Raw genomic sequence first — 10,770 nt, forward strand, 5'->3', positions numbered from 1 at the left:
ACACGCAAACGTGATTTCTGGACATGGAGACGTTCTGTGGCCCCAGAGCAAGCAGGCATGCACGGGTTAATTTAAACTGGGGGCGGAGAATCTAAAGCTTGACCAGCCTTGTAACACCGGCTACATGTGAACGCGATGCCAATGTGACAACTGTGCGTGTACGGTCCGTGGTGTGACTGCGGTCTGTATTTAATGGACATTTATTTGCAGATTAGCAGAATGCGTAGAGAGGCTTTATACGGTCTTGACCAGTGTGAAAGAGCTTATACTTTGTAAAAAAAACAACACTTAATTCATTTATATTTTTGAACTCGCTGGATAGCAATTGGTATTGAATATGGAGCTGTTTGCAACAGTTGATCAGGGGGGTTGCATTTTGGACATGTCCCATCTGAATCTGGAGAGTTTAAATTTGGACACTGTCGGTGACGAACGGAGGAGCGTGACCCAACAACTCTACCTGTATAACAACCGACTGACAGTGTTTCCCGCTTCGGTATGTCTGTTCACCAAATTGGAAGTTCTGGATATAAGCAACAATGGATTAACGGTTCTCTGTGAGGACATTCAACGTTTGTCAAACCTCAAAACACTCATAGCCAAGAACAACCGTTTGAACGAATTCTCGTTCCCAAAGGAATTTGGGTCCATGCAGATAGACACATTGAACTTCAGTGGGAATATATTTGAAGAGGTGCCCATTCAGTTTCTAAAACTCCAGCGATTAAAATATCTGTCTCTTGGGGGTAACAGACTCAAAGCTATCCCCTCAGAGATAGAAAATGTTACCAGGTAAGACTACTGATACATTATAGCGGCAATAGAGTTGTAATAGTGTAGGCTAACGGTATTAGTTACAATGAAACTAAGTACTTAGACCATAGTACCCCATGTAACGTTAATTACCATGCGATCATGGGTTTTATAGGCACTTAATATAAATGGGGACTTTTAACAAACAACAACATCTATGCATGACGAAGTGAGGTTGTTGACATTTAGATGAGCTTTAAGCTTTTAAGCTTCTGATCTTATACACTCGTTGCTTCTAATAGCGTAGCGTTGGGACGCTCAAATGTGAATAAAGAAATCGCCACATCAAGGTTACGTTGCCCTTATCAAATATATTTTAGTCATTTAGCATACACTCTTAACCTGAACGAGAGTCCCATAGGGCGGCGCACAATTGGCCCAGCGTCGTCTGGGTTTGGCGGGTGTAGGCGGTCATTGCAAATAAGCATTTGCTCTTAACTGGTTTGCCTAGTTAAATAAGGGTTAAATAAAAATGTAAAATACGAGCCATTAGGGTTGGGTGCCTTGTTCAAGGACTCATCGACAGATTGTTCACATAGGTCACGGATTCGAACCAGCCGCCTGCCACTTACAAACCCATCACTCTTAATCGCTAGGCTACCTGCGCCTTACCTTATAATAGCATGCCCATAATAGCCATTATGTAGTAGTAGGCTTGAATAATAAGCTCTGTTGCCGTCTTAATGAAATGCCTGGGACTCCATAACTACAGCGGCAATGTCAAGGTGTGCATTCAGGAACTAGATGGCGAGGGTTAAGACAACGGGCATATACATTTGCATAAAATCAATGCTGTTGCTGTATTCAGCTAGATAGGTGCCACATCTTGGTGCTGCATTGACACAAATCTTGGGAATCAGCTCATCAGTGTAGTTTAGCCTGTCTGGCTGGCTGTGTGCCATGTTACAAAACAAGGTAATTTGACATATTGCCCACAGTGGGGGACTGGCACCATGAGAGAGGAAAATGGGGGTTTAGGACTGTGAACAGAGTGGATAATAAATTATAGACTAAAGATAAGATGAGAAGGTCAATTGGACACTCCCCAAAAGCATACAGCAGTTTCAGACTGTATTGAGGCTAAATTAGCAGCTGTGCTTTGCATCATAAGGCCTCCCCTCTTGACGTTTTTCTAATAGGATTTCTTGTTCTCTCTCTCTCTCTCTCTCTCTCTCTCTCTCTCTCTCTCTCTCTCTCTCTCTCTCTCTCTCTCTCTCTCTCTCGATCTCCTTCTAAAAGGAGAAGACTGTTATGCAGGTGAATGAGGACCCAAAAGCGACTTGGCGAAAACAGAGTCTTTAATCCAGTTTAAGGAAATAGCAATACTCCTAGACAAATCGGAGAGGTAAATAAAGCATAAGAAACAATTTCACTCGTAATCACGAGAACTGACTGGAGACTCGATAATGAACTGCAGGTTGCCTCGGGAAGGCACTTGACCGTAGCAGACTCAGACACCTGCTCACCACGCAGCATCTGAGGGAAACACGACACGACAGGGCGATACAAAGACACAGCACGGTGAACAGTATACAAGGATCCGACAGGACAGAAACGGAAAACAAGGGGAGAAATAGGGACTCTAATCAGGGGAAAAGATAGGGAACAGGTGTGGGAAGACTAAATGATTGATTAGGGGAATAGGAACAGCTGGGAGCAGGAACGGAACGATAGAGAGAAGAGAGAGAGAGAGGGAGAGAGAAAAAAGGGAATGAACCTAAAAAGACCAGCAGGGGGAAAACGAACAGAAGGAAAAGCAAAATGACAAGACAATATAAGACAAAACATGACAGTACCCCCCCACTCACCAAGCGCCTCCTGGCGCACTCGAGGAGGAATCCTGGCGGCAACGGAGGAAATCATCAATCAGTGAACGGTCCAGCACGTCCCGAGACGGAACCCAACTCCTCTCCTCAGGACCGTAACCCTCCCAATCCACTAAGTATTGGTGACCCCGTCCCCGAGAACGCATGTCCATGATCCTACGTACCTTGTAAATAGGTGCGCTCTCGACAAGGACGGGAGGGGGAGGGAAGACGAACGGGGGTGCGAAGAAAGGGCTTGACACAGGAGACATGGAAGACAGGATGGACGCGACGAAGATGTCGCGGAAGAAGCAGTCGCACAGCGACAGGATTGACGACCTGGGAGACACGGAACGGACCAATGAACCGCGGAGTCAACTTACGAGAAGCTGTCGTAAGAGGAAGGTTGCGAGTGGAAAGCCACACTCTCTGGCCGCAACAATACCTTGGACTCTTAATCCTACGTTTATTGGCGGCTCTCACAGTCTGTGCCCTGTAACGGCAAAGTGCAGACCTCACCCTCCTCCAGGTGCGCTCACAACGTTGGACAAACGCTTGAGCGGAGGGAACGCTGGACTCGGCAAGCTGGGATGAGAACAGAGGAGGCTGGTAACCCAGACTACTCTGAAACGGAGATAACCCGGTAGCAGACGAAGGAAGCGAGTTGTGAGCGTATTCTGCCCAGGGGAGCTGTTCTGCCCAAGACGCAGGGTTTCTGAAAGAAAGGCTGCGTAGTATGCGACCAATCGTCTGATTGGCCCTCTCTGCTTGACCGTTAGACTGGGGATGAAACCCGGAAGAGAGACTGACGGACGCACCAATCAAACGACAGAACTCCCTCCAAAACTGTGATGTGAATTGCGGACCTCTGTCTGAAACGGCGTCTAACGGGAGGCCATGAATTCTGAACACATTCTCGATGATGATTTGTGCCGTCTCCTTAGCGGAAGGAAGTTTAGCGAGAGGAATGAAATGTGCCGCCTTAGAGAACCTATCGACAACCGTAAGAATCACAGTCTTCCCCGCAGACAAAGGCAGACCGGTAATGAAGTCTAGGGCGATGTGAGACCATGGTCGAGAAGGAATGGGGAGCGGTCTGAGACGACCGGCAGGAGGAGAGTTACCTGACTTAGTCTGCGCGCAGTCCGAACAAGCAGCCACGAAACGGCGCGTGTCACGCTCCTGAGTCGGCCACCAAAAGCGCTGGCGAATAGAAGCAAGAGTGCCTCGAACACCGGGATGACCAGCTAACTTGGCAGAGTGAGCCCACTGAAGAACAGCCAGACGAGTGGAAACAGGAACGAAAAGAAGGTTACTAGGACAAGCGCGCGGCGACGCAGTGTGCGTGAGTGCTTGCTTAACCTGTCTTTCAATTCCCCAGACTGTCAACCCGACAACACGCCCATAAGGAAGAATCCCCTCGGGATCAGTAGAAGCCACAGAAGAACTAAAAAGACGGGATAAGGCATCAGGCTTGGTGTTCTTGCTACCCGGACGGTAAGAAATCACAAACTCGAAACGAGCTAAAAATAACGCCCAACGAGCTTGACGAGCATTAAGTCGTTTGGCAGAACGGATGTACTCAAGGTTCTTATGGTCTGTCCAAACGACAAAAGGAACGGTCGCCCCCTCCAACCACTGTCGCCATTCGCCTAGGGCTAAGCGGATGGCGAGCAGTTCGCGGTTACCCACATCATAGTTGCGTTCAGATGGCGACAGGCGATGAGAAAAAAAAGCGCAAGGATGAACCTTATCGTCAGACTGGAAGCGCTGGGATAGAATGGCTCCCACGCCTACCTCTGAAGCGTCAACCTCGACAATGAATTGTCTAGTGACGTCAGGAGTAACGAGGATAGGAGCGGACGTAAAACGTTCTTTTAGAAGATCAAAAGCTCCCTGGGCGGAACCGGACCACTTAAAACACGTCTTGACAGAAGTAAGAGCTGTGAGAGGGGCAGCAACTTGACCGAAATTACGAATGAAACGCCGATAGAAATTAGCGAAACCTAGAAAGCGCTGCAACTCGACACGTGACCTTGGAACGGGCCACTCACTGACAGCTTGGACCTTAGCGGAATCCATCTGAATGCCTTCAGCGGAAATAACGGAACCGAGAAAAGTAACGGAGGAGACATGAAAAGAACACTTCTCAGCCTTCACGTAGAGACAATTCTCTAAAAGGCGCTGGAGAACACGTCGAACGTGCTGAACATGAATCTCGAGTGACGGTGAAAAAATCAGGATATCGTCAAGGTAGACAAAAACAAAGATGTTCAGCATGTCTCTCAGAACATCATTAACTAATGCCTGAAAAACAGCTGGCGCATTGGCGAGACCAAACGGCAGAACCCGGTACTCAAAATGCCCTAACGGAGTGTTAAACGCCGTTTTCCACTCGTCCCCCTCTCTGATGCGCACGAGATGGTAAGCGTTACGAAGGTCCAACTTAGTAAAGCACCTGGCTCCCTGCAGAATCTCGAAGGCTGATGACATAAGGGGAAGCGGATAACGATTCTTAACCGTTATGTCATTCAGCCCTCGATAATCCACGCAGGGGCGTAGAGTACCGTCCTTTTTCTTAACAAAAAAAAACCCCGCCCCGGCCGGAGAGGAAGAAGGCACTATGGTACCGGCGTCAAGAGACACAGACAAATAATCCTCGAGAGCCTTACGTTCGGGAGCCGACAGAGAGTATAGTCTACCCCGAGGAGGAGTGGTCCCCGAAAGGAGATCAATACTACAATCATACGACCGGTGAGGAGGAAGGGAGTTGGCTCGGGACCGACTGAAGACCGTGCGCAGATCATGATATTCCTCCAGCACTCCTGTCAAATCGCCAGGTTCCTCCTGAGAAGTGGGGACAGAAGAAATGGGAGGGATGGCAGACATTAAACACTTCACATGACAAGAAACGTTCCAGGATAGGATAGAATTACTAGACCAATTAATAGAAGGATTATGACATACTAGCCAGGGATGACCCAAAACAACAGGTGTAAAAGGTGAACGAAAAATCAAAAAAGAAATAGTCTCACTGTGGTTACCAGATACTGTGAGGGTTAAAGGTAGTGTCTCAAATCTGATACTGGGAAGATGACTACCATCTAAGGCGAACATGGGCGTAGGCTTGTCTAACTGTCTGAAAGGAATGTCATGTTTCCGAGCCCATGCTTCGTCCATGAAACAACCCTCAGCCCCAGAGTCTATCAAGGCACTGCATGTAGCACCCGAACCGGTCCAGCGTAGATGGACCGACATAGTAGTACAGGATCTAGATGGAGAGACCTGAGTAGTAGCGCTCACCAGTAGCCCTCCGCTTACTGATGAGCTCTGGCTTTACTGGACATGAATTGACAAAATGTCCATCAAATCCGCAATAGAGGCACAGGCGGTTGGTGATCCTCCGTTCCCTCTCCTTAGTCGAGATGCGAATACCTCCCAGCTGCATGGGCTCAGTCTCTGAGCCAGAGGAGGGAGATGGTTGCGATGCGGAGCAGGGAAACACCGTTGACGCGAGCTCTCTTCCACGAGCTTGGTGACGAAGATCTACCCGTCGTTCTATGCGGATGGCGAGAGCAATCAAAGAGTCCACACTGGAAGGAACCTCCCGGGAGAGAATCTCATCTTTAACCACTGCGTGGAGTCCCTCCAGAAAACGAGCGAGCAGCGCCGGCTCGTTCCAGTCACTAGAGGCAGCAAGAGTGCGAAACTCTATAGAGTAATCCGTTATGGATCAATCACCTTGGCATAGGGAAGCCAGGGCCCTAGAAGCCTCCCTACCAAAAACTGAACGGTCAAAAACCCGAATCATCTCCTCTTTAAAGTTCTGGTAATTGTTTGAACAATCAGCCCTTGCCTCCCAGATAGCTGTGCCCCACTCTCGAGCCCGGCCAGTAAGGAGTGAAATGACATAAGCAACCCGAGCTCTCTCTCTAGAGTATGTGTTGGGTTGGAGAGAGAACACAATATCACACTGGGTGAGAAAGGAGCGGCACTCCTTGGGCTGCCCGGAGTAGCAAGGTGGGTTATTAACCCTAGGTTCCGGAGGCTCGGCAGACCAGGAAGTAACAGGTGGCACGAGACGAAGACTCTGGAACTGTCCAGAGAGGTCGGAAACCTGAGCGGCCAGGTTCTCCATGGCATGACGAGCAGCAGACAATTCCTGCTCGTGTCTGCCGAGCATGGCTCCTTGGATCTCGACGGCAGTGTTACGAGCGTCTGTAGTCGCTGGGTCCATTCTTTGGTCGGATCCTTCTGTTATGCAGGTGAATGAGGACCCAAAAGCGACTTGGCGAAAACAGAGTCTTTAATCCAGTTTAAGGAAATAGCAATACTCCTAGACAAATCGGAGCGGTAAATAAAGCATAAGAAACAATTTCACTCGTAATCACGAGAACTGACTGGAGACTCGATAATGAACTGCAGGTTGCCTCGGGAAGGCACTTGACCGTAGCAGACTCAGACACCTGCTCACCACGCAGCATCTGAGGGAAACACGACACGACAGGGCGATACAAAGACACAGCACGGTGAACAGTATACAAGGATCCGACAGGACAGAAACGGAAAACAAGGGGAGAAATAGGGACTCTAATCAGGGGAAAAGATAGGGAACAGGTGTGGGAAGACTAAATGATTGATTAGGGGAATAGGAACAGCTGGGAGCAGGAACGGAACGATAGAGAGAAGAGAGAGAGAGAGGGAGAGAGAAAAAAGGGAACGAACCTAAAAAGACCAGCAGGGGGAAAACGAACAGAAGGAAAAGCAAAATGACAAGACAATATAAGACAAAACATGACAAAGACGTTTTACAATCATCTCTTCTCTTCATTCTGTATCTCTTCCGTTGACATAAATTGTCAAACACTGGAGTTAAATTCTTAACTAACTCCCCCTCTATCTCCTCTCTTTTTCTTCTGTTGTCAGCTTTATCAGAGAAAGTTGGCAGGTGTTCGCTCTGGAGGTGTTCAAGAGTTTAGTATGTGTGTCAATTTATCACAGCTGTTCTCCAAAAACAAACAGACCACTCAGTCCAATCTTTGAACCCTGGAATTTCAACATGCTTCTTCTGGATTTAGACAACTGTTTGGCCATTCTTGACCTTTGAACATTGTGCATTATATAATCCACGTAATAATTTACATTTCCTGTTGCTGCGGGATTATTTTTATGCTGTAGAAAACTTCCCTGTCATTCCAAGCGTGAAGAAAAACACATTTATTTTCTCTGATCTGATGCAGTCTGGAGATGCTTTATTTGGGTGGGAACCTCATCACCTCCATCCCCCCAGAGCTGGCCAGCCTTCGCGGTCTCAGATACTTGGTCCTTTGTGATAACCGGATACAAAGTGTACCCCCCCAACTCACCAGGTGAGGGCCATCCCATAAGAGAAACACTGACTTTACATAATTTATTAATTTGACCGACAGTTCTTTTTTTCTTTTTCTTTTTTAACTTGGGTCTTCTGTGTGTCATAAGACTGTGTTAGCCTGCTGAGCTAAAGCCATGATTCACTGTCATGTCTGAATATGTCTGTTTGTAGACTCTACTCCCTGCGCTGCCTCAGTCTCCATAACAACCTACTCACCTACCTACCGCGGGAGATCCTCAGCCTGGTGCACCTGCAGGAGCTCAGTCTCCGCGGCAACCCCCTGGTGGTCCGCTTCATCAAGGACATGACTTACGACCCTCCCTCCCTGTTGGAGCTGGCCGGACGGACCATCAAGTCCTGCAACCTGCCCTACCACACCAATTACCTGCCTGGAAACCTGGTGCATTACCTGGACCTGGCCAGCAAGTGTCCCAACCCTAAATGTACCGGTAAGTGGAGGAGAGGGGACAGGTTTAGGTTACATACTTATGTACTAGTATTTGTGAGTGGATCAGATGAGGCTCGTCCAGGGAAGAAGAGATCCTCCTCAATAACTTGAGGATAAAATTCAAATGAAACATGTTCAAAAATCCTCTTTGAAAATAAAATCAAACCTTGAGATATTTGTATTGCTCTCATATTGTTGTGCTACTTGTCTCCTTCCTCTCAGGTGTGTACTTTGACTCATGTGTGAGGCACATCAAGTTTGTGGACTTTTGCGGGAAGTATCGGCTACCCTTCATGCACTACCTGTGCTCCCCAGAATGCACCTCTCCCTGCAGCTCCAACCCGCAGAGTGACGCTGAGTCGGAAGACGAGAAGTGCGTGTCGGCCAACAGGCTGCAGAGAGTGCTTCTGGGATAGAAGAAAGTGGAACGTGAAAGGACCTCGAGTTCACTGACACACATACTGGATGATGGACAGTTTCCATGACTCCCAACTCACCTGACTAACCAACTTCTCCTGTGCCATACACGATAAACACAGACACAGAGCTGTTCACTTCCAATAGAGTGCCACATTCAACATGAGATGTAGGATTCCTCAAGGAGTGATTGTAAAGTAAATGTACCACAGTTTATCTTTTTTTTGTTGTTGAGCCGTAGTGTTTTAAACATCTAACTGAAGCTTATGGAGGACTGATTTTGTTGTGGAGCACTCATCAACTGTATTTTAATGTAGAGCCTCAGTGTGTAGTTTCTGTGTTAACATGAAGGGATGAATGACTTTACAATATAGATTCAGAAACGCAGAATGTGTACCATGCTTCTTTTTTTTAAATCACTTCTCTTAACAGTTACCCTTTAACCGTCATACTTCTAATGACACTTTGGCTGCTCGAACATGTAATCCTAATATACAGTAGTCTCTGTCCCCTGTAGCATTTACACACCAGGCATTAATGCCTTCCCTTATCTCACAAAACAACAATTTGTGTTGTTACAAACCAAGGGGAAAGTTGTGTATGTTAATGTGAGGATCTCTTGCTCAAAGATACTAATCCAGAGCTTGTACTGTGAATTAAATGTTTTACATTGGTTTTATTTTTTTTATTTTTTTTTATAATTTATTTGAATAAATCAAAATGAATATCTATATATTATATCTGTTGATTGTATAAATACAGTATATCATTGACATGAGTACTGTTCTGTTAACTGGATACATAAGATAATGCTGTTTCTTTTCAAATTAATTTGTTATTGAACCTTTCTTTAACTAAGCAAGTAGTAAATTGTAAATTCTTATTTACAATGATGGCCTATCAAAAGGCAAAAGGCCTCCTGCGGGGGCGGGGGCTGGGATTAAAAAATAAATAACATTATAGGACAAAACACACGTCACGACAAGGGAGACAAGACAACACTACATAAAGAGAGGCCTATGACAACCACATAGCATGGCAGCAACACATGACAACACAGCATATGTTGTTATGTTCTAATGTTGTTATGTTCTAATGTTGTTATGGTCTAATGGTCTAATGTTGTTATGGTCTAATGGTCTAATGTTGTTATGGTCTAATGTTGTTATGATCTAATGGTCTAATGTTGTTATGGTCTAATGGTCTAATGTTGTTATGGTCTAATGGTCTAATGTTGTTATGGTCTAATGGTCTAATGTTGTTATGGTCTAATGGTCTAATGTTGTTATGGTCTAATGTTGTTATGATCTAATGGTCTAATGTTGTTATGGTCTAATGGTCTAATGTTGTTATGGTCTAATGGTCTAATGGTGTTATGGTCTAATGGTCTAATGTTGTTATGGTCTAATGTTGTTATGGTCTAATGTTGTTATGGTCTAATGTTGTTATGGTCTAATGTTGTTATGATCTAATGTTGTTATGGTCTAATGGTCTAATGTTGTTATGATCTAATGTTGTTATGGTCTAATGTTGTTATGGTCTAATGGTCTAATGTTGTTATGGTCTAATGTTGTTATGGTCTAATGTTGTTATGGTCTAATGTTGTTATGGTCTAATGGTCTAATGCTGTTATGATCTAATGGTCTAATGTTGTTACGATCTAATGTTGTTATGATCTAATTGTCTAATGTTGTTATGGTCTAATGGTCTAATGTTGTTATGGTCTAATGGTCTAATGTTGTTATGATCTAATGGTCTAATGTTGTTATGGTCTAATGTTGTTATGGTCTAATGTTGTTATGGTCTAATGGTCTAATGTTGTTATGATCTAATGTTGTTATGATCTAATGTTGTTATGATCTAATGGTCTAATGCTGTTATGGTCTAATGGTCTAATGTTGTTATGGTCTAATGTT

The 10,770-nt window shown here is 45.6% G+C and overlaps 1 protein-coding gene across 1 annotated transcript; it reads left to right on the forward strand.

The window, feature by feature from the left end:
- Nucleotides 1–119: 119 nt before the first annotated feature.
- LOC124008464 (leucine-rich repeat-containing protein 58-like) lies at nucleotides 120–9,846 on the forward strand. Its single transcript, XM_046319760.1, has 4 exons — nucleotides 120–792; nucleotides 7,859–7,987; nucleotides 8,161–8,438; nucleotides 8,660–9,846. The coding sequence occupies exons 1-4, from the start codon at nucleotides 338–340 to the stop codon at nucleotides 8,851–8,853; spliced, it is 1,056 nt and encodes a 351-aa protein (XP_046175716.1). The 5' UTR covers nucleotides 120–337; the 3' UTR covers nucleotides 8,854–9,846.
- Nucleotides 9,847–10,770: the final 924 nt, after the last annotated feature.

Source organism: Oncorhynchus gorbuscha, linkage group LG21, assembly GCF_021184085.1.
Source record: "Oncorhynchus gorbuscha isolate QuinsamMale2020 ecotype Even-year linkage group LG21, OgorEven_v1.0, whole genome shotgun sequence".
In the NCBI taxonomy this organism is placed as follows: Eukaryota; Metazoa; Chordata; class Actinopteri; order Salmoniformes; family Salmonidae; genus Oncorhynchus; species Oncorhynchus gorbuscha.